The following is a 25627-nucleotide window of genomic DNA, read 5'->3' on the forward strand; positions in this document are numbered from 1 at the left end:
TCTTGTACCAGACACAAATACGGTTCTGTTTGAGAGTATGGCTGACCTCACCTTCATCTCAGGGTACATGTATCGGTGGATGGAAGGTAGCCAGTAGACAGGGGGCAAGCTGCTGCCTCTCCCCGGACCAGCATGGAGCACCCCTTTCTTGTCTTCATAGAAAGCAGCCAGATGAGAGTAATGTCCTGGCATCTCCAGCTGGTGTCTGTACAACACACACGCACAATGAGAACAGCTCTGGCTATAGCTCTGCAGCTCACTCTCCATCCCCCACTCCACCCCCATCCCCATACCATGAGGGTTATACCACTTAGGAACCAAGGATCTAATATGCTAAAAAGATCCCTTTTTTCAGGTTGCCTGGGATACCTCCTTGGGTGTTACAGAAGATCTCTAGGAAAAGCTCCTATGTGGGGCCTGAAACTCCCTGACAGCACCATGTAACATATTTCCTCATGGGAAACAGACGGAATTAACAGACTATGACTAATGCCTATTGTTCTTGAGCAAGGTATGCTAAAATTGTATGTGTTTCCTGGAGAATGGATATTTACCGTGAGAAGGGATAACTTGGAAGCCTATGAATTCCTTGCTGAAAACTGCTCTGTTTAGAAATTATGCTTGCTTGCTTGCTTTGCTGTGGTAAAAGAATAAGTGGCTTACCCCCCAGTGTCTCTACGCTGCCTGGGCTGTTCTGGCTGAAGCGGCACAGCCCCAGACTGTATACTCTCTCCATGCTTCCTTTGCAAGCCGTTACTGGAGGTGTAAAAGCCCAAGGCTGTGGAGGTTGGAGGGAAGACAATCTGCTGGGTCTGGGCTTACTCCTTTCCCATATTGTTGCTCCATCAACTGCCCCTGCCTGGTGAGTGTGTTAACTGAGCTTGGTGCCAACACCTGAAGGTGGTGAGGTGTAGATGAGCCGAGCCTGCACTAGCAATTGAAGAACTGGGTTCTAGAATTCCTTGTCTGTAGTGCACGACAACAACGCTCTTCCTTCCTCACTGGGAAGGATCAAATCAGACCAAGAATTTGGAAATGGCTTTAAGTATAGTGAATCATTGTAACGTTATCACTAAGAAGTCTTCCAGCTCCAGCTGGAGATGAGGGAAGAGTCAGGGGCACATTCTCTTATGGGGGAGGAGACTTTACACATTGGTGATCGGACTCCCAACCAACGTATGTTCTGGATGGTACATGCCAAGGGAAAAATGGGAGGGAGCCAGAGACTCCAACTGGAAAAAGAAAGAAACCTAAATGACTGGAAGAAAAGCTCATGGTCAGAAATGGCAGCTGACTAAAGTAATCAGCTGTCAATTAGGCAATAGTTTCAAAATTACACCTAGTAGTGATGAACGCACACTAAAAGAGGTGCTCCCCATTTACTGTGGTGTGAGGACACACAGGCAACCCCTTTCTGAAGGGTAATTTGCAACTTGTATCAAATTGTACATGGTATATACTCTGTGACCCAGTGATTACATGTGCCCTAAAGAATTATATATGGATATGAACGATTATCTGCCTACAAGGATGCTCATGTTGACAGTGGTGAAAAATAAGAAACAACGTAAAAACGTCCAATACTGGTGAAATAAATCATCATGCATCCATGTTGAAATACTGTGAAACAACCAAAATGATGTTGAAGGTTGCTATTTATGATCTACTGAATGGTGAATACATCAAGGTGAAAAATTTAGACATTGGGAGGCAAAGATGGCTTGGTGGCAGAGTCCTCTCCTGCCATCCCAGAGACCCAGGTTCAGTTCTCAGTGCCTACCCGTGTGAAAAAAAAAAAAAAGAAAAAAAATTTAAATATTGTATAACCTCGATATTAATATTTTAAATTAATGTGCATGTATATATTTGTACATAGAAAAAAAGACTAGAAAGATATATAATAAAATGCTATCAGTAGATATCTCTGGCTGGTGAGGTCATGTTTTTATTTTGTTTTGCCTTTAAAGTTTTCTGCAACAACTAATTGTTAATTTCGCATTTAGTTCTTTTTAACTTTTTATTATGGAAATATTTACCACATACAAGAAGTAGAAAGAATAGCATAAGGAATCTCATGCGCTGATCACTTAAGTTTCAATGATGATCAGTATTTTACTAATACGGCTATTATATCTATAGCCTATCCCTCAACACTCTTTTTTCTTCCTGATATTTGCTTGTTTTAAAGCAAATCCAACATCATATCATTGTCCTATAAATAAATCAATACATATCTCTAAATGATACAATTTGTTTTAAAAAAAATAGCATAACTGGGGGTGCAAGGGTAGTTCAGTGGTAGAATTCTTGCTTGCCATGCAGGAGACCTGGCTTCAATTCCCAGTTCATGCACTTCCCAAAACAAACAAGCAAACAAACAAACAAGAATTCAACAAATGGTGCTGCAATAATGAGATACTCACATGGGAAAAGAATGAAATGCATTCTTTTGTATGCATGCAGCATACAAAAAAAAAAAAGCGTAACCACCATGCTATTATCTCATTTAACAAAATTTAAAATAATGCCTTAATATCAATTAATAACCAGTTCACATCCACCAAATTGTATACTAAATTGTATACCAAATTATACCAGTATCCCCAAAATGGTTTTTGACAATTTGGTTTGTTTGAAACAAGATCCAAATAAGGTTCAAAGATGTGGCTATGTGTCATAAGTCCCAATCATTCTATAACAGCCCATCCTCATATTTCTAATTTAGTTTTTTAATTATAAAATAGTTTTCCAGTGTCTCAGGTTAATGGGAAAAAGCCATAGAAAGGACGCTTAAGCTAAAGAGATATTGAAGGCAAGAGCTGTAGATGAAATATTAATTAGGACTTCAAAAGTCAGAATGAATATTAAACATAAATTAGATTTTGTAGGAATCCAGTCCAGTTATTTTACATAAAAGCATTGCTGCAGTTAAGTATTATCCCTTTCTAGAACCTGGGTTTATATAACTATGCTCCTTTCTCCTTCACATAACCTATCGCGGAAGCTGCTTCCTCTCTCATGTTTCCTCCTGTCCTCTTTAATTAGCAAGTTGGGAACCTTTCTACCTATGCCTCAAAATCTAGAAGACTTAAAAGAGATCAGTGAATTCAAAGAGCCAAAAAAGTCTATATGATTAAAAAGATAAGGTTGAAAGATAAAAAACAGAGTCAGTCTGCCCATGCCGAAAACAAACGAACAAAAAAACAGTCAGAAAATATTTTCAATTTGTATCACAAAGAGTTCTTCTAAATAACCCCCAAGATGGAGTAAAGGCTAGAGATGGGTCACAGAAAAGGAAATATAAATGACCCAAACAAATACAAAAATGTTCAACCTCACCCACAGTGAGAAAAATGCAAAATGAAACTAAACTGACAAATTGTCCGTTACTCAGAAGTTTTCCAAAAATCCAAGTCTTATTCTTGTGTTGGCAATGTTATAAGGAAACAGGCATTTTCAAACATTAATATTGGGCATGCAAATAGTACAAACACTATGGAAACAATCTGACAGTTTCTATTAAACTTACAAATACATACTAGCTTTGAACCACCAATTCCATTTCCAGAAATCTGACCTACAAATATACACTGCACAGGTGTGAAATGATATTTTCTCATGGATATTCAGTGCAGCATTATTTGTAATAACAAAAGACCAGAAACAATCAAATGTCCATCAATAAGAGACTTAAGAAATAAAGTACAGATCTGCTATACAGGGCATATGATACAACGGTAAAAAGCAATGAAGGTGTTCTCTATATACTAATATGAGAAGACCTCTTAGATATATTGTTAAATGAAAAAGACAAGGTGCAGCACAGTGCATATCACATGCTACCGTTTGTATGCAAAGGGGGAAAATAAGAATATACATTTGTATTTGTCTATGTATACACACACACACACAAACTTTAGAAAGATACCTGAGAAATTACTAACGGTGATAACTAGGATTATTAGATAAATGTGGGAACTGGGTACTTTTCATTTTATACCAGTGGTAGAGAATGACACTCTTTCCTTCCTTTACTAATAAAATTTACTTCCAAATTTTAGCTGGTCATATGGTCACCCACTAAAGATCACACTTTCCAGACTTCCTTGCTGCTAGACGTGGCTAGCAACCAGTAAAATACGAGTAGAAGTGATGTGTTCAACTTCTGGGATTCCAGTTTTCCTTTTTACTGCAGGCTAGAACATGACATAGTAATGGTGAGCACACCTTCTACCATGTGGATTAGGATAACACTCGAGGAGATGGTAGAACACAAGACAGAAAAACTTGGTCCCATAGTGACCCAGCAGAATAGTCACCTACCTACTCTGGACCACTTTCTACCTCTGGGACTGTCATGCTAGAAAAGCTGTCCTTCTGTCTTGTCTGAGTCATTGTATTTTGGGTCTCTTTCTTATAGCAATTTAGCTGGTACTCTAAATTGGCAGAAAATGATAACCTAGAAATAAGTTACTCCATTAGAAAAAAACTATATTGAGGCATTGGCTCAGCAGCTTGCAGGGTAGGATGATGAGAAAATAGATAAATGCGACCGGAAATCTGATAAACTCTTGTTATACTGCAGCAAAACATTTGCTAAAATTGCTCCCTTGGATGACCTGGAAGAAAGACCCTGTGTCATCTGAACTTGTACCTTTTAAGGGAAGCAGTTAGAAATAGAGCGATGATGTGTATCGATTGCTCCTTGATGCTTTCAGTACACTACTAAAAGAGGAAGATGAAAATGGGCAATTGGCCAGTCTGCAAGTAGAAGTGGAAGGAAAATACAGCCTGCTCAGGGCAGTGAGTTTTCCAATATAAATTATTTGAGACTCCCATAATTTGGGACCCTGTGGGACTAGACAAGCCAATTGCATCTGTACCCCAAAGCAGGAGATAAGATTTATCTATTAAAGCCTCTATGAGAGTCTCCAATTAGGTATCCTTAGTCAGATGTAAGAGCCAGTCTAGTTGCAAAGATCAGATGCAGGGTGAAGCCTCAAGGAAGTTGCCCTTAAAAGGAGGGAGAATGGGACGGGCCAAACACAGAGACTAGTGTTCACTAACTTAAAAACTATGACCCAGAAGAGGTCTTCGGCAGCGAATATTTATACATGGAACTGGCTAGAAACAGACAGACAGAAGTCTATTAAATTTCTGAGGAATCTGCATTATCATATGCCTGGCCCATCAAACCTGTGACTTCTTTGCCCCTGATCCCCAGTCCCCCAAACCACATCAGCAGAAAATACACTATTAAGCTATACAGCCTTAAGAGGGGCAGATTCCCTGATGCCCACTTCAGATGCCATTATGGAGAAAAGTAGTTAAAGAACCTCCTCAAAAGCAGAACCAGGGGTCATAGAGGAAAACGGAAAAGGGGATCATAGACAGCAGAGCCGGGGTTTAAACAAGGAACATACTGCTCTGCCAGGACGAGGAGTCTTTGCAAATTCTGCCCAACAGACTTTTGTTGTTGTTATGGATTAATAGCTGCTTGTATTTCTTATTCTTTCCTTTACCAAATAAGAGTTTGAATTGTAGGCCCTACTCTACATTCCATACTACATTTGTAAGGTGGAAATGGGAGGACTTACCTATTCATTTAGAGGTTTTCAGACCAAGAAGAGCCGTGTCCTGGTCCGGTACAAAGAACTGGATTTTAGGCTGGACGCATTAACCAAATGAGACTCTGATGTCTCCCTTGGGGTGGGAGGAGTGTGTTCTACGTATGGGAAGATGAACACATGGAGACCTGGGTGGCCAGAGGGACAAACTGAAACAGAGACTGCTAATTTTTCCCCAAATCCATTCTTCCTGTCCTCTTAATTGTATTAGAAGCCCCAGAACATTACAAGGTTTCCCCCCTAGAGCCTGCATTTCCCAGTCCCAGTTGCCTTTTCTGTTAGGTCTACCTTTGAGATTGCAAACTTGACAATGGACTATAAGAAGTGATAAATGAGATAATAGGCATGTAGACACAGTAGTAGTGTGCTGCTCTGAATACTTGCAGAAGAAAATTATCTTACAACACACAAAACCGACAGAGAATATGTTGTGATAGTAAAAGAGAAGAAACATGGGTCCCTGAATGATTATATGGGGCAGTGCAGCACACTCACCTTGACCCCCCGTCTTGCCTCTAGCCTGTTACATGAGAGGGAAAGAATCTTCTAACTGCTTGAGCCACTGCTAATATCCATTTAGCGTGGACCCTAACTAATATAATACCCCCTTGGAATTTTTGGTGTTTGAATCATGAGAATGAATGACCTATTTTGGAAAAACATTAAAAGGAATAATGTTTAAAAAAATGCCAGGATCCCAACTAAAATGTTCATTTCTGGGGGACTCTATAATACTACTTCTGAGCCTCAAGGCTGAAGACATACTTCAACTACAGAAAAAGACATCTGCATGAAGGTGTTCCCTACAACTCCAAAATGTAGAGGAGCAGTAAACAGCAGCGACACGATAAATTAGAAATACGCTAAATTTTCAATTGGGAATCCTTAAGTAAACTTACAGGATAACTCTAGCATTATAATTATTAAAATGATCACCAAAATGATATATATGGAAAGCAATGAAGAAACAACATGTGTTCCTGAAGGAGAAAAAATAGAATGGAAAAAGTTAAATATTTTATTTTAGAAGAGACAGTTCCTAAAAATCAAAATAAAAGATATACAGATCAAAAAGGGACAAACTATCCCAGGAAAAAAAAAAAAGGTGTATGTCCTAATAAACATTTGATAAGCTCAGTAACATCATATATAAAGAAAGACTCCATAGGCATCTAGACAGAATAGACTTCTCCAAAATATTAACATCAGAAGGCAGCAGAGCACTATTGATAGCCCCAAGGGGAAAAAAGAGCAGGACTCAAGAATTCATACCCAGTTCAATGTAAAAGTAAGAGGCAAATATTATTAAATATGCAATATCTCAGGGAATCTCAGGACACATGATCCTTTTGTGAAAAACAAACCAAAAAACAAACACTTGACAGCAAACTCCAACAAACCAAAAAAATAAATTACATCAGGAACTTCAGGAACTAAGGAATGGAGCCAGCCACTGTTAAGACCTAAAAGTAGTCACTAAAATCCACTTAAATATATAACTAAAGACTTAGAAACTAGTGGAATTATGGTTAGAACACTAAATGTGATATAAAGGTGATGAAAAACCATAGAAATTAGCATGGGAAGTTTGGGAGAGGAGCTGGGAAAATGGATAAGATAAAAGATACTGTCTAAGGTTGAAAAAATTATAAAAAATTAATGACATCTATACTATACAAGATTTATATACCATATCCTATTGATGTTATTCTTCAACAAAAAATAAAAATGACATGACGTCTCCATGAAACATACTTCTTAACTTTGGAGGAATATTTCAGGAAATACCACAACTATGAAAAAGTATTTACTTGAAATTTGACAATTTCTTCAGTTTCATGAACTCTTTTCTTCTATATACAAGTAAAATTTAATCTTTTTTTTTACATGGGCAGGCACCGGAAATCGAACCCAGGTCCTCGGGCATGGCAGGCAAGTAAAATTTAATTTAATGTATTTCATTAAAATACCATTTGATGAGATTAAATCTTCACAAAATATGATCCTTATATTTGTAAATGTATTTCTACTATAGAATGACATTCACTGAATATTGACAATGGGTATCTCTAAGTGCGAAGACCTGGGAGGGTGACTCCACCCATTCAAGGTGGGTCTTGATTAGTTACTAGAGTTCCTTAAAAGAAGGAAAATTTGGGAGGAAGCTCAGACACTTGGGGAGCAGCTGTTTCAGAGTGGATAAACACAGAGACATTTGGAGATGTAGGAAGAAAATGTTCCCAGGGAAGCTGGTTGAAATCAGAAACCAAAGGACCAGCAGATGCCAGCCACATGCCTTCCCAGCTGACAGAATCATTCCAGACCCACTGGCCTTTCTTGAGTCAAAGTACCTTTCCCTGGATGCCTTAGTTTGGACATTTTTATGGCTTTCAAATGGTAAACTTGTAACTTGATAAAGTCTTTTTTAAAAGTTCCATTTCTGATACACTGCATTTAGGCAGCATTAACAAACTAAAACAGGAAGATATGGGTTTTCTTTATTTTTATTTGTTCTCTGGAGTAATGAAAATTTTCTAAAATTGATCAAGGTAGTGTATGCACAACCATGTGATAATACCGTGACCCAGTAATGGCATAGTTCAGATGGTTTGTATGGTGGGTGAATATATCTCAATAATATTGTATTTAAAAAAAAGACCTGGGAGGATTAAAAAATTTTTTTTGGAATTTTTCAGTTTTGTGTACACTTTTAGAGGATGAGCATGTGTTTCTTCCAGAAACAATACATTTTATGATTTTTCAAAGATGATGACCAAGAAAGATTACAGGTTTGAAAAAAACTGATGATGACAAATTTTAAAAGTATAGGATATAAAAATATAGACATAACATGATGTTCTTCAAAATCTTAGCTGTGCTTAGTGGGGGTAGAGTTCCCTCTCACAATCTGAAATGCAATTAAGTTATTTTTATAATGAGCAATATACATAACACCTAATAGATATGCTGCCTGTGCTGAAAATTCCCTTTCTATTACCCCAAATGATAAATGACTCAGTTTTAAAAACATTTAGTCTATTTGCCTATCTGGGACAAGGAGATAATTACTGTGACTTCAGGGTAAACAAAGATAACATATAAAGCAGATTATTTAATTAAAATTGACTCTGGTACTGATATAAACTGAAAGCAAAAGTCCACCATTACATTATAAAGAATATCATTATACAGGATGTTGGATGAAACAAAAAGACTACCACCTGAGGCCTGAAACATCATCATCGATGTTCTTGGAAAGGCATTTGCTTTTTGGAATACTTTTATCTCTAAGGACCGGAAAGTATGCACCAACTGGTATACACTTGTTGCCTTCCCCACATGTGCATAGGCCACATACCGAACTTGGTTCTCCAAGAAGTGCATGTACCGGTAAAGCAGGGTGTAGGAAGGCGAGAGGATGCCCACAGACTTCATACGTGCACCACGCTCCAGCTCGCTTTCCACCTGCATGTTGGCGAAGCAGGCCAGGCCAAAGAAGGGCCCCTTCCGGAAATAGCTAAAATAGACCAAATACACAAGACAGCTTAAAATCAGGGGGAGAAGTTTTGTTTTATTTAGTTTTTTCAAGATGCAGTCCCAAACAAAATAAATGATCTGTTCCCAGGGCACTAAATGACAAAAAGCTCAGCCTTAACCAAACTTCTTTAGAACTTCAGGGGAATAATTAGTCCAAGCCAGGCAACCTCATAGATAAGACAACCAAGGCTCAAAATGATTAGGGACCTTGCTGCCATCATCCATCAAGCATCGGGACTTGATCAGATGTCCAGGACCACAGACACATACTGTCCCCTCTTGGTCTCTTAACTAGTGACTTGGATGGGAGAGCCAGAATAAAGATTAATCATTAGGCCCATCTAGAACTAATTCTCCGCTTTATTAGTATAAACAATGCTGATTCTTTCCTCACTTCCTTAGTCACTGATAATTTCAATAAAGCATATGATCGGAGTTGTCATTTCATTTCCTTCCCCTTTCTCATGCTTGTGTTAGTCATGGTTTCAGCCCAATAATGAGATTAGAGCTACTCTGTGTTACCTTTAGGTTCTTTCCATTTACGCCTCACAAAAATCTCAAGGTTCCTCCTACCCAGAACTATAAACTGGCCTTGCTTGAAAGCTAGAATTTCAAATTTTAGCAAATAAATGTCTTATTTTAACCCAACTGAGCTAAAGCTCCATTCTTTAATGTTTAAAAACAAACATCAAAATTTAATTAAAAAAATTAAGTAATTCAAAGTAAAAAAACAAGCAAACATCAAATGAGGTACATTTTACTTTCTTAAAGGTGAGAGAACCTCTACGGTAGGACTTCTTAACTTTTTAATGTCATGAAATCTGTCAAGAACCTGATGGAAGCTAAGGAACTTCTTGCTAGAAAAATTGATATAAACGTAAATTCTCTGGGTGTATATTTATTTATCTAGGGCGTTTGCATATACCCCCAACAAATCCCACCGATAAAAGCCCTTATGCTAAGGGAAAATTGCTGGGAAGAGCAAATGGTATGGAGAAGACTTAAGTTGAGAGGTACTTACATGAAATCAGACTGAATTTTATGAGACCCACTGGCCATAGATTTGAACTCAACCCCTTCAAGGTCAATATCTTGAGGCAAGCACCATTCTACCAAGTTCCCTGTGGAAAAGGGAGGACACAAGTTAATAAAACAAAATCATACAAAGAAAAGGGCTTAGCACATGAAGTTTCTCAATAAATGTGCTCACTTATCTGATCCATAGCCCCAAGATGGTCAAGTGGCCATCTCATCTGTCACTCACACACTGGCAGAGTCCCTGAGTTACACAGAGAGCCTGGAGATGGGCATTATAAGGAGTGTCTGAGCTTTCCACCTGCATTCAAATGTATGTGGCTTTCCCTTTTAGTGAAGAGGTTGTCTTTGATTCTGCCTAGCCACTTCCAAATCTTCTGCCTTTCACAGCCTCACTTCTCTGAAGTTCTATGCCCTCTAGAACTCCTTTCTAATTTTTTCCTTAACTCCTTGAGATCTAGCTTCTATCTTACCTTTCTACAGCCACTACTACTTTGACAAATCCAAAACCTCTGTTTTAAAAACATCCTCATTCTCACTGACCACTCTGCGGCATGTGATAATTCTTCAAAAACATACCTTCTTTTTCCTTGATTCCCATGATAGTTTCCTACTTTGATTCTTTTCCCTACTTCTCTGATCAATGTAGGTCTGCTTTCTTCCCTAACTCTCTTTCCTCTTTTTCCCAAGTGAGACCAAGTGAGGTTCTTCTCCAAAGGTCATCCCTCAGTTCTTTGATTCCAGGATCTGGGGGCTCATTCACTCATCATTAATTACAAAAACTTTTCCTCGAGCGTCTACTGACCTAGACACTGGCAATACAAAGCCAAATAAGATTTTATATATATATATATATGTATATATATATGTATATATATATATATACACACACACATAGGGAGGGAGAGAGAGAGAGAGAGAGACAGAGATTATGTAATCTATAATCAAATAGATTATAATCCTGAAAGGAGATAAACAAGAAAATCAGGGTGGTCATTGCTATGTCAGAGGTTAACAATGTATTTTATAATGACAATAATGAGTATCCATCAGAGTGAGAAACCAGAGAATTGTGCAATAGTAGTGTTATTTAATCCTAAAGGCTTGAAAGAATGCTAAGGAATATTTCCTATTGCTTTCAAACCTATTCAAAAATTTTCAAAATAAAAATACTAAACTGCTTGTGAGATTTCATTTTAGAAGAAACTTCTTATTGGCACTCCAAACCCTAATTTCCTAGGCATTACCAGTACCATCAATAATCTCAGTCAACAATGCCTTCAGGTAACTGTTTGGGACATCAGAAGTGTCTGGTATCCCATCCATCTAAACACAATCCAGTGTCAGGATTCAGCAAACATCAGAGAGGATTATCCAATCCCACATTCAACAATCCAAATACTTTCAAACATCTTCCTTGCAAAAAATGAATTATGATTCTGATCAATTACTCAATTAGTTAAAACAAAAAAAAAAAAAGGAAAAAGGAGATGAAGATTTCACAAAACAGAAAGGTTACAACAATGATATATATATATTTTTTGGTCAGGCTTGATGATGAGAAAAAGGATAAATACTTAAAAGAGATGAGTTTGGGGAAAAGTTCCCCCACATTCCTGTATTTTTCCCCAAATATGCATGTCTATTGCCCCCACAGTCCAGTGCTTTTTTTTTTAATCTGTGGAGTGCATCAGAATACCTAGGAAACTTAAAATTGTGCCTACCCCGGATCTATAGATTCACAATCTTGAGAGTGACTGGAACCTGAGGATTTGTCAGTTCCCCTTCCTCTGCCGCATAGAAGATTCCGCTGATATGCCTGAGAACCTAGAAAGTTCTGCTTGGGCCTCTGTGTAGAGAGTCGTCCCTTTCATAATGGCAAGCAGATGGCCAGCACAGGAAAAGGCCAGCCTGGAACAGAACAGCCATGACTCTTACACAGGTTCTATCCCCCTCTCACTTACCTAAGTGCCACATGCCACCCCTTACTGGGTTCATCCAACTCTAATTTAGTGTCTTTCCTCCAAGCCATTCTTTCCATGACTACTTGATCACTTGCTAAAAACAAGTATATTTGGAGTAAATTTTGTATTGAAGTATAATAGGAGTATATAAAAGTGCATAAATCCCACCTATTGCTGATGAATTTTCCCAAAGTGAGCACACCTAGATAACCAGAACCCAGCTCAAAAAGTAGTATAGTAACTGCATATCAGAAGCTTCCTCTGTGCCTCCAGCAAGTCATTAACCCTCTTTCAGGTAACTATTATACTGACCTCTAACACCATGAATTAGCCTTGCCCTTTTTGAAATCCATATCAATGCAAATAGCGTTCATACTCTGTTGCATCTTCTTTTGCTCCAACTTCTTTTGCTCTATACTGCTCAATATTTGCCAAACATGCAAGGTTCATGCATGTTGATGCATGTAACAATAATTTGTTCAATTATTACTTCCATAGTAATAGTCACATAACATTATCTATTTTACTGCTGATGTACATCTAGGTTATTTTCGGAATGGAGCTACTCCAAGTGGCACTGATATAAACAATCCTACACCTGTCAACCCATGTAGCGGCTTTGCAGCGTGCAGACATGACTAGCATGAACTATGTTTCTCAGAACTCCCTTCCCTGGATATTTCCATTTCAGATTTGGAGGATGGAAGGGAAATAAGAGCTATGTGATTTTTACACCCAAAAGGTCAGTGCTGAGCATCAGACAGCTGATGTGTGTTTGTTAATTACCTACAGGCTCACCTCATTGGCCTGGGACAGCGGCCAGGCCACCGCTGCTGGATCCACCTCCCCTGGATCATCCTTTAGCATCTCTGACTTCTTAGCCAAGTGTGCATTTAGTTCCATGACTAAGGGTGCCAGTGTCTTCTGCAGGACACCCACATCATCAAAGTTGGAGGCAGTGAGAGACTGGCAGATTCCTATTCATTCCTGACAGTCCCAGTTGGTTCTCCTTCTCCACAGCTTCATATCTATCTTCTCTCCTTAACTCCCTATCCAGTAGACATCAACCTCCACTATCAGATGTGAAGACAGTAAGAGTCTTACATAAGCTGTTTAACCAGTGCTCATAACTGTATAAAATTAAATCCCTGGGCCACAGTAGCTCAGCAGGTAAGAGTGCTTGCCTGCCATGCCCCAGGACCCGGGTTCGATTCCCGGTGCCTGCCCATGTAAAATTAAATCCCTGCAATATATCCTTTTATATACATAATATATAATGTATAACATATTATTTATTTCTCCCAGTTCTGTTTCTCTGATTGAACCCTAAGACAATATGCATATGTCTCTTGACTTCATACCTAGCAATAGAATTGCTTTAAAATTTTTTCATATTACTAAAAACTCAGGAAATCTTTAATGATTTCCAAAACGGTATTTCCCAACACTTATGTTAATAGGGTTTCTGAAAAAAAAAATCTTTTTTAATTGTAAAAAAGGGTGGTTTTTTGGGCCAAATGATCTTGGGAAACACTAGGTTAAACAATGATACTTGGGTTTCTTTACTACAGAACTGCTCAGAGCCTTTAATATGCCACTCTGCATTGGGAATCTCTGTGAGATCAATAAAACATTTAATGTTTCTGAAAATTATTTGACCAATGAACCTACTTTTTTTCAAGGAGCCTATTAAGGGACTACTTTTACAGAAGACATCTTTTTTATTTTTAAAGCTGGTCTAGCAGAGGCTGCAAGTTATTCCTCAATATCCATTCTTTCCTTTTTATAAGGAAAAGAACCCTTTATTTTTAGGTTGGCACATGAACTTCCAAAATGAAGACTACATTTCCCAGCCCTTCCTTGCCCACAGATATAGCTATATGAGGAAATTCTGGCCAACGGGATGTGGGCAGAAGCGAACACCCTTTTAGGATGTTCCTTAAAGGGCAGGAAATTGGTGTCCTCTTCTTCCATCTTACTAGCTGAAATGTGGAGGTGGTGACAGGACATCTTAAATCATGTAGACAAGGCTGTCAGCCTACAGATCATGGAGAGGATGTGGAGTAACAAGCCAATGAGAGCACAGAACTCTGGATGACCCTATGGATCTGAGCCAGCATTTCAGCCCTAGGCCAGCTATCCCCTGACCAGTACATGAAAAAGAAATAAACTCATATCTTGAGTAATCTAAATTGGTTCTCCGGTACACGTTTAAACCCATATCTAAAATGTCTATTTCTCCTCCTTGTTCTTCTGTACATAGTCAATCCTTGCTCTACAGAAACTAAAAGAATCAGACAGAACAGGCAACATCCTGTTAACTATAATCCTTCACTTCCAGATGGTTTATAGCCCCTGTGGGTTGGGAAGAAAGTTTTGTCAGGATCTGGCTGGCAAATTATGGAATGGTGCACTGGTCAAGCACACCACTTGGGTAGAACATTTCTGCTTACACACTCCTCAAATGACAGGAAAGTAGATAGGGTACTCTAGCTCTTATCCCAGCCTATTATAATCATGGATTGAGAAATCTGTCTCCCCAGCACACCGTTAACTTCTTAAAGACAGAAACTCTGCCTGTTCATCACACATCTCCACCATAGCACAGCATATAACATAGGACAGGTTGAGCATTTTATTACTATTTTTTTAAATAGCTTTATGACGACAGACCTGTTTTATAAAGCTAATTAATAAATAGATGTTAATTACCTTGTGGGTGGTAATGACATTGTGGATATGTAGGAAACTGTCCTTATTGTTAGGAGGTTTATACTGAAGTATTTAAGAGTGAAGTATCATGACATCTGGACCTTACTTTCAAATGGTTCTGCAAAGAAAGTATATCTGCACCTAAGTATCATCAATTCTGCTATAATACTTGCTGAATTTGTTCCAATGCAATTGAAATATTAGGGAACAACTTGAGCATAGGGAATTTCATGTTGCTTATGCATGATTTCAATGTTACAAACAAAGTGAACGCAGAAAACTGCACCTAGCTGAACTGAGCAATGTAGGAATACACAAAACACACAAACACACCTTTCACTGTGGATTATGAGCAGTGTCCATCCATATCTGCCACTTTCTGTCTGATTTCAGATATTTTCTTTCCACCATTTCACAATCACTCACAATTTCAACTTCCATACACAAATCTCAGGTATTTTTTAGGTAAAGTACCATATTTATTGAGTACTTATGTATTTCTTAATCATTTACCATGTGTAAGGCTGTGCTACTGTTGTATTAGGTTCTTTCTTTTTTTATTTTTTTAAGGTGTCAGACAGTTTTTGAGTTTGTGTCCCTAACCCCATTTTTCCCTTTAGTTTTCATTGCATGATTTTTCACAGACCAGTGAATTCTAGGAACGTACATGTCACATTGTGGCAGTACCCTCCCCCCATGTAAGGATAAAGCAAATGTGGCAAAATGCTAACAAATAGGGACTCTAAGTGACAGGTATGCAGGTTTTCACTGTACTCTTCTTTCAACCCTATTGAGGCCAAATATCTCATTAAATAAACGGGGTAAATATTTGAAATAATAGAGATGAGAGAAAACAAGGTTAACATGAAGGGTTTTTGCAAAAACAAAAAATAATTGAGGAAAGGCACTTCTGATAATAGGGGAATGAAGAAGCATCATGACTAATGGTCATCCTTTAAAAGAAATAGCATACTATTTTTGGGAACTGCAAACCAGTTTATATGTAGAACTTGCACAGGCTTAAAGGAAACTAATTTTGCAAAGATAACAATCCTTGTGGTGAGCCACTCAATGCCAGAAAAACTTCATACTGAATACTATCTACCCCAGGCCCGTTGATCATATGCTTTGATTTTCCAAAAAGCTGGGCCACACTTTAGGAACTCTGCCAGGAAGGTTTCAATAGAAAGGGTCATTCTGAGGGTAGCCAACCGCACAGAGAAGAGTCACCGGTGACAAGTGCTCTCACTCCCCCACTCCCGCCAACTCTCCTTCCATCTCCATGTCCTCCCTCTTCTTGGACCACACCTTGGGCCTATCACTAGTACCTATGGGTCCTGCCTGGCCTCTCATTGCAAAGACAACTTATGAAAAGGGGTCCACCCCACGGCATGAGGAACAAATGGGGTGATCTGTACTGTGTACATTCAAGCTAGTCACTCAATAAATATTGGCTGAATGTAACTGGGCAGCACTATGCCAGGTGCTAGGCTCATGCAAAGGCAAATACATCCCTGTTAAAAGGAATTCAAACTATTGGGCTGGCAGCTCAGTAGCTCAGGAGAAACCAGAAGGGCAGTGTGTGCACCTGGCTCTGGATGTGCAGATGGCCTGAACCCTGCCATTCCACCATTCTAAAGATTAGCCTGGCAGCTCTGTGTGCCTGGGTCTCCCAGAGTGAATGTTTGATACGCTTAAAGACATAATCTTTAAGGAAAGACACAGTCTGCCCTGTCACTATATAAGGCTGCCTCTGTCTTCTATTTCTGTTTAAACATGAAGTGACCATACCCCCCAAGCATATTTGGATTTCATCCAACCACCATTTCTCTAGTGAGAACAGTCATGAGATGCTGTTAAAGACGCTATTAGTAAGTTCATCTCAAAATAAAGAAAGCAATGATTCTGAACCAACATAATCTCTTTCTAATGGGAAATACATGACATTTCTTCCTCTTTCTTCTTCCCTGCTGGGTAACTCCCAATCAAGAAATTCCTCTTGAGGTCTTTGTTTCATAAGCAGTGATTGTCTCACTTGAGGTCCAGTTACAGAGCCTTCTGACCTCAGGAGTGTGGCTTGGCACCAGTTTCCCTTTCTCCAACAAGATTTCTACTCTTTCCATCAGCTTCTTCCCATTTGGTATAATTCTATAAATTTAGTCAGGAAGTTAAAGGGAATCGTGTCTCGAGAATGAAAACAAGAGTCCAGTAGTACTCATGATCCCAACAACACAAACCTGCTCTATAATAACCTTCTTAGGGAGCCACCAAATCTCAGAGATGGAAGAACTCAAAGTTATTAAGTAGTCTTAAAACCACCTAAAATGAGATTATATCCAAAGCCATGGAAAAAAAACAGTTAGGATAAAGAAAACTGAAGCAAGAAGAAATTAATCCTGGTGATTAAAGTCAAGCATGTCGATCCATGGCTGAATTCCAATGCATTAATTTTACAAAGGGAAGTCTTCCCATTTTGCTGACCCAGTATAATCTTACACTGGGAGATGGAACGGTGTGGGAAAGAAGCGCAGGCACTGGAGACAGCAGACCTGGGCTGGTATCAGGACCCTGCTGCTCTCTCCCTGTGACATGTGGCTCTGTGCACCTGTTCTTCTCATCAAGACAGTGAACAACAGTGGGAGTATTAGAGGCAAGGTCCTAGAAACACCTAGCATAGTACCTTAGTGCATGGTACCTACTAGGCACTCAGTAAGTAGTAGGTAATCTATTACCACTCCTCCTTTACTCTTCACAGACTTTAAAGAGAAGAAACAGAAATCACAGCAGATGGCCACAAACTGACTACTCTCTGGAAACCACAAGCAGGTGAATCACCAAAAGCCTGGGGAAGATTCTGTCAGAGTGAGATTATTAAAATTAACCACAATTGTATTTCACTGACATCTGATGGAAAGTACAGAGAAAGGATGGTGGTAGTGTTAATTATTCTAAGATACTTTCTTGTTGGATCTCAGAACTGGCCCACTTGTTCCTCTCTCCCTGAGCTTCACTGGAACCATTCTTACAACTACTCTTACATCTCAAAATCTTGCTCCAAATTTTTCACTCTCACTTTCCCATCCATTGTCAGGGCCATTTATTATCTGCCACGAGTCAGATGACCAGGCAGCAATCCAAGTTAAGCCTCAGACACCAGACCCAGCCCTATATCTCTCTGTGGCTCCATCATTACTGTCGTTTTAAATGAAAATGCTTGTGTTTCATTGACTTTATGGAGGATCGATGAAGATTAAAATTAGTGTGAAAGTGATTTTTAAATATCCATTTGACATAAATATAGGTGCATTCCGATGCACTGAATTAAATAGGTGTTTAGATGTAATTCTGGCACTGGCTAGGGGTTGAGAAAGGAACAGGGGAGCAATTCATCCCTAATCAGGAAGAACAAAAGGAGAAGACACTCTTAAACCCTTCCCACTGGAAGGAAAACCAGCAGGTGTTCCTTCCCCCAGCTATTCCCACTTTCCTTCCAACTCAATACAAACCCACACAGCATTGGAATTTCCCCCAGACACAAAATAACTCTGGGTACAACAGAGTAGCTTAAAGTGATTCCCTTATAAAGAAACAGCCCGGTAATGCAGATTCACAGGTGTCCAGACATTGCACGTCCAAGCTTTATCTGCTTTAGGCCCACCCACAATTTCTATGTCACACAGTGCAACAGCTACGGTCACCACCATGGCCATGGAAGGGGCATTGGGGGGCGGGTAGCAGGTTGATTCCCAGCGTGACAATACTTTTCTCCTTAATTAAGTAGAGGCAAGAAAAGTTTCACTAGAAATCCAAACAGCAAAGCAAAAACAACAACAACAAAAAAAACAAGGTTCTAAATAATGGGGTTGAACACAATGAAAATGCAATATTCTCGCTGCCAAACTCTCCCACCCCACTTACATAGTTAGCATCTGGGGCTGGTTTCAATAGCTGCTTTGTAGCTCAGACAGCCAGCACCACCATCCCAGGGGCTCCCTGCTCCAGATGAAGATCAAGTGTACATGTATGTGTGTGATTTTGAGTGTGTGAGTTTATGACAGCAAAGCTTCTACCTCACCTTGAAACTAAAGCCCCTAGTCGTCATGTTATTTGTAGATCCAGTGACCATGATTTTCAACTCACAAGCCCAATGAAAACACTCTTTAAGACTATACTTACTCCTCTAATTCTTCCCACATGTGCTCCACCCAGCTTTCCAAAACTTGTATCTAAAAGTGAAAAAGAATTATTCTTCTATCCCTATACAACAGTCTTGAAAATCACTGAGCACATACCTGCTCAAATACACACACACATTCTAATAAGGATCCACTCCCCCCTCATGTCCCCTCTTACATCGCTTTCACCGCAGATATCCACACACATCCTTAAGCATGGACATAACCATGGATTCTCTCTTACAAACGCATGCATGCACACACGGATTCAGACACAAGCCAAATTTCCTATAGTAAATGGGAAGAGGAGTGAAATACCCACAGCCTGGGCAGTAATGGTTGGATAGGTGAGGGGGGAAGGCAGAGCCCCTAGGAAAGGAAGGCGAGGACACAAGGAGAAACATGGGGGCTGCACAGGCAGGCAGCAAGCACAAGAGAAACTTAGCCATGTTACTCCCATGTAATAACTTCTATGATATCTCCGATTTTGGATTATTGGAAATAAGGCAAGGAAGGCAAAAAGTCTCAGTGACCCAAGGTTAACCTGTAGCATGAAGCAGATCTGCCTTAGCAGTAGAGGTAAAATCGGGAGACAATTCTTGCCCCAGTGACGTGTCCAGTTCTCTGGACAGCCATGGGCCTGCACTTCTTTGAAGTTTTCAAGAGTTGTACTATATAGTTTTTCTTTCACATAAGGACTGTCAGAATATTTTTACAGGATGCAAAGTGCCATTTTTGATGAGGATAGATGACTAAAGATATACGAGTTTATGGGTGGGAAACAACTGCTTTCCCCAAAATAAAAAGAACAAGGTTAAAAGGGGCCTTCTCTTTCTCTCACTCTTCCTTCCTCTCTTTTTCTCTTCCCCATTCCCTGGACAGAATAATAACGAGAAGTTAGAGAACAGAAGTGCAGGCAGTATAGAATACTAGAAAGACAACTGAACTTAGAGTCAAGGATTTACTGGCTAGGTACTATTTGCAAATAACTTAACCATCCTTGGCCTGTTTTCTTGTGCATAAATTGAGTATAAACGACCACCAAATTACAGTGTGGTGGTGAATATTAAATGGAATGGCATTATAGAAAAATGCCTGTACAAAGTAAATGTTAAAGTATCACTTACAATATCTTCTTTCCATACCAATCCTAGTCTGAAAACCATCACACACATATTCATTCGTGTGTGTCTATATATGTGTGTCTACAACACTCCATGTACACTCCATATACACAAAGCCACACTCACCAGCTATAACTGACAAGACACAGTGGAGGGTACCAGTGCTTTAGTGCTTTTTATTTTATCAGGTCTCTCTGTGGTTAGCATAGGGTTTGCTTTTCTCCTTTCCTAGAACTATTTCCACCAAAGGTTTTGCAAGAGGTTCAGGATGAAATCAGAGCCTGGAAAATGTTCCTTCTAGTTAAACACTTCCAAGAATGAATCTTATACTACTATCTATTTACAGGTAGGTGATTCAGCAGGGCACAGGGAATATAATTAATTACGAAGTAAGTTTTTTATTAAAACAAAATTTTTGTCTACAACAAGGATTACTATAGTAAAAAAAGAACAGTATTTTCAAACTACTGGTAACTGGTTGTCTCAACCAACACGTGAGTCATAGCCAGCGTAAGTGATGAGCATTTAAAAAAAGAAAAAGAAAGAAAATAGTATGCTCCACATGCAGGAGGGGTCTACACTATTTCGTGAAACTTTCATTTCAGTTACATATGTATGCAATTGTATTGGGTGGTAATGTAAAAAAAAAATTTCACCTGGTGGGTCAAGTAGAAAAAGTCTGAAAGCCACTGGAATGGGGCAAAGGAGTCAGAAAGGTCCCAGTTCTCCTTGCTACAAAAGGGACTTGACGTTACCTCTGTGAATCCCAAGTTCTCCCTATGTTCTGCTCACTCACAACCTTGCCCAAAGTTACTGTACCTCAACCCATCATCTTTGCCATATCCGAAAGACCCTAACTCTTTTTTTCTTCCACTCCACTCCATCCCCATCAGACTAGGTCCTTCAGAATAAGCAGCCGTCTTCCCTGAAGGATCAGGAAGGGGACTCCAGAAAGAAGCAAATGTTTTCCTTCACTGGAGTGGACATCCCAGCCAGTTCATTGGACATACTGACAGAAAAACACACTACTTTTTTTTTTTAAGCCCTAGAACCTTGCTTATGAACATCTCCTTCCTCCAATACATAAAGAACAGAGGAACTAACCATCTACCATGCCTCAGCAGAAGGTGTGGGGTTTTCTGAGAGAGCATATCAAAAAATCACTGACTTTATAACCCTCATAGAATCTCTTACCACTAAAATGCATAATTCTTCACAGGGTGGGTAGGCTAAAGATTATGTAAAACAGCCCTTTGATTCTCCGAGCATGTCAGAAAAAGGATCTACCTGAGGAGGCTTCTCATTTAATCGGTCTTCCAGCTTAATTCCTCAGTCCCATCCCTTAATTCTCCCGGCACTGACTCCTCAAAATAATGCCCTCGGAGAAAGTTGAACTTGGCTGTTAGGCAAGTACCCTGCTGGAGTGACAGGGAGCGCGGGCGAGGAAATAGAGAACAGAGAAGCTCAAGACCTTATTTTCAAATGGAGTTCACCTGGGGGCTTCCCGACTCCTCTTTACTTAAAAAAATCTTTGAGCCAAGTAAGAACAGAAGAAAAACAAACAGGACACTCTTAACATCAGAAAAATGCAAACACGACTGCGAGAATCGGGGTGAGAACTGGGGAATTTACCAAGAAGCAACCGGACAGAAATGAGAAAAGGGTCGGCGGGTGAAGGGAACAAAGCCCACAGGTCCGATTCGGAGAGGGGCGCGCGCCCAGACCCTGTGCTGGAGTCTTTGCCTTGCTCCGTGGGAGGGGGCTGAAGACATGCCACCCGCGTCCCCCCCCCCCCCCCCCCGGCTCCCGGGGACTAGGGCCGGGTGGGGTGGGGGTGGGGTGCAGGTGTGTGGGTGCTGGTGCGCGCGCAGTAAGCCCCTCCCTCGCCAACCCCAGAGCCCGAGGGGGCGGCCTGACCCCTCCATCCCGGTCCCGGAGCGACTCTCACCCGAGCGGGGATCGAAGGTGACCACAAACACAGCCACCACCTGGTCCTCCTCTACGTCACCCAGCTCCAGGCGACCCGGCTGCAGCAGCACCTCGGAGGGACCCAGCTCCTCCGGCTCCCGCTTCCTCAGCGGCTCGGTTGCAGGCCGGGCGCCCCCGCCGCTGCCCCAGCCCCGGCCTCCAGCCTGCAGCTCCGGGGCCTGCGGCAGGGAGACCGCGGGGCCCTCGGCCCAGCGCAGCAGCGGCGCCGCGTCTCCCTGCTCCACCATGGCGAAGCGAGGAGGAGCCGCGGGCGACGAGGGGCGGGGGCAGGGGCGGGCTGCTGGGGCCGCCCGGGCGGGAACTACCCTAGCGGAGCCCGAGCCCGAGCCCGGCGGGGCCTCCAATCCCCCGCCCTCAGTCTCGGATGGCCCGAGGCGCCTTCACCTGCCCGCGTCTCGCCACAACATCTTCTCCCGCTCCCTTCCCACCGGATTCGACTTTCTGATCAAGCCTGAGAAGAAGGCGTCCTCGGAAAAGGCTTCGCTGAACTCCGAGCCCGTTTTGAGATTTCATTTATGAATTTACGTATTTGTGTGCTCACGTGTAGGAAATGTGTGATGACATGACACATGTCCGTCCGGATCTGTCTACCTGATATGGGTTGAGATGCCTTCTCTCCCAGGACTCTCTTGTAGAACTGAAACCTTGTGAATTTTTATATGCCACCATTATTTTTCACGTCCCTAGTCTTATGAACTATGACCTGCATATATTACATAATACTGAATGCGTGGCATTAGAAGCTGCTACTACACAGGAAAGTGAAGCAAAAGAAGGGGTGCCCTGGTTGCAGGGTGTTGTTTGGGTTTTGGGTGTGGCCGGATGTCTTGGGGTTGCATATTTTGGTATATGGCCTGGAGTTCTTGTGTGTGTAAGCCACTCTTGAGTGTCCTTGAACGAGTTGAATAAGTAGCCTGGCGGTCAAATTCAAATAAGTGTCCTTGAACGGGCTGGGTGATGCCTGGGGCTCCCCATCCATTTCAGTGACACCTGCCTAATCCACAGAGAGAGGGTTAGGGTGAGGAGGTTGGACTAAATATATAAATGATGAAAACTTTCTTTTCTTTATGGAAAAGATGCTGCATAAATAACTACATTATTACTATATCATAGATTTTGGACTAGACAGAATAGCCTTGAGTTTTCTTTGATTTTTAAGAATAGGAATTAAACAATATCATTGTGTCTCGGGTACTGGGGCATGAATCTTCATAAACATCCCCTGGCATGTAAATCCTCTCCCTCCTTCTGAGTAACATAAATTGTGGGGGCCTTTCTGAATCTTGGGTGAATTGTGTATCTGAACATGTTGCTCTTCTCACGTCATTCCTTTTTATTATTTTAATGGTATTTTAATTCTCCTTGGCTGTTCAAGCAAATAGCATGCAATGAACTGACTTAAACAATGGGAACTTATTGGCTCATGGTTCTGAGGCTAAGAAAAAGTCCAAATTAAGGCATCCTTAAGGTGATCCTTTCTCCCTGAAGACGGGTGTTCTGGGGTTGGCTGCTGGTGATCCTTGGTCCTGGGCTCCTCTGTCACATGGCAATGCCTACAGTAGCCTCTCCTGGGCTCCCCCTTCTCTTCTGGATTCGGCTGGCTTCCAGCTCTTGCTTCCCATGGCTTTCTCTCTGTCTGAATTTCATTCTGCTTATGAAGGACTGCAGTAATAGAAGTAAGACCCACCCTGAATGATGTGGGCCTTAGCTGAAGTAACTCATCAAACGATATTACTTACAATGGGTTCACACCCACAAGGATGGATAAAGTTTAAGAACATGTTTTGTAACCAAGAAGTTAAGATTTAAGAAGTGATTATGATTACTGAATCATTATATAGATATTTCTTTTTACTTTCTATTATATTTGAATAGTCAGAGGGAAATACCTGAAATTGCTGAACTCTATTCTAACTACCTTGATCTGACAATGACTGTATAATCATATAGCCTTTAACTTGTGACCGTGAAAACTTCTGACTGACCCTCAGTTGTACCCCTTTATCCAATTTTCAACTTTAGAGTCTTATTATCCCAAAGGCAACCCTGTAATATTAATGAAGGAATTTGAGTCAGCTGAGAACTAACCGTTGACTTGTTCCTGTGATGGTTAGCTTAGTTTTAGCAGAGCTACACTCCATCACATTTGTAAATTGTAGCTGCTTATACTTGTATGGTAATAACTCCATCTAACATTGTTTGAATTCATAAAAACCTTGAACTCCTTAGACCCAGGGAGACAGATAGGCCATCTATCTCCTGCTTTACACCTAGCGATAAACTCTGTTTTTACAAACCCAGTATCTCAGGAATTAGTGATTTCAGCACATCAGACAGACAACCCACAGCCTTTGATTGGTACCAGTTTTTCTGGGGTACGTGCAAGTCCGCACTACCACAAATGGCTGTTCCTGTTTCTCATTCCCACCCCTTCTGAAATGATTTAGTCATCAGAAGATTTACCACCAAGAGTTAAGGCATTTAATTTTTTACTTTTAAAGGTAAAATAAGGGTTCATAGAGAATCCTTAATTTCCAAACCATCAGCTTTAGGGCTGACTTTCCTATTTCTCCCAGGAGGGATTTCCTTTTTCTGGTCTTTTGTGTGATCTCTGCTTACCCCAACATCCCCCTAATTTAATTCCTCAAGCTGTGTATATACCAGAAAAAAATAAACTTATCGTCTCCATCTCAATCAGTTTGCCATTGAACCCTAACAATATAGCCTTTTTCAGTCTTCATTTATGAACTACCTCACCAGCTACAATGTCTGTCTTTATATTTCTAGTGCCTTACATGATAGGTGATCAATAAATATTTGTGAACGAAGTGAATGAATAAAAATTGGGATATATCTCTATACAACTGGCCCCATTTGACAGATTAAACCTTGTACCTTGCACATGGTAGGTACTCAAAAATGTCAACATTGCCCCTTTTAACACAATTTATAGTCTGAAATTTATCTTCTTTGTGTCTACTGAATTTCACAAGATTATAGGAAAGCAACTAATTGAATTTTGCTCTTAGGACGGCTCTGATGGGGAAAGAAATGTGCATAATAAGAGGGAATGAAGGAGCAGTCAATTCAGAGACCCCATGATGATGATGTTGATTATATTTCAAAAATGAATTTGCCTACAACTCTATATGTGTAAGTGTTTAGATAAAATATATCTTACTTCCCCAATCTTAAATATATCCACATATAAAATACATTAATGTATTTTTAACCTATAATATTACCACTGAGTTGACCTCTGTTAAGATGTGGTTATCGTATTTCATGAATTCTAGGATGCAATTTTTTACACTTAACATCACTGATGGCATCTCATGATTACTGCTGACCTGCACCAAGGTGAGTTCTCACGGAGATTTGTGATTGCTTTTGCCAGCCATCTTGAGGCACCACCAATGGGGACTACTTTGAGTTAAATTCTCTGCTTGATGTTTTTGGACCAA

General features: G+C 40.4%; 1 protein-coding gene across 1 annotated transcript in view; it reads right to left on the minus strand.

Moving 5' to 3' along the window:
* DENND11 (DENN domain containing 11) overlaps window positions 1-22390 on the minus strand; it is a 38824-nt gene extending 16434 nt beyond the window's left edge. The window contains exons 1-4 of the mRNA XM_077147925.1: window positions 22123-22390; window positions 10186-10285; window positions 8986-9144; window positions 52-205 (exon numbers count right to left, since the gene is read on the minus strand). Of these exons, the coding sequence (XP_077004040.1) occupies window positions 52-205; window positions 8986-9144; window positions 10186-10285; window positions 22123-22390 (681 nt within the window). The remainder of the gene's footprint in view (window positions 1-51; window positions 206-8985; window positions 9145-10185; window positions 10286-22122) is intronic.
* Between the last annotated feature and the right edge of the window lie 3237 nt (window positions 22391-25627).

The sequence above is a fragment of the Tamandua tetradactyla genome, chromosome 1 (genome assembly GCF_023851605.1).
Source record: "Tamandua tetradactyla isolate mTamTet1 chromosome 1, mTamTet1.pri, whole genome shotgun sequence".
Classification (NCBI taxonomy): Eukaryota; Metazoa; Chordata; class Mammalia; order Pilosa; family Myrmecophagidae; genus Tamandua; species Tamandua tetradactyla.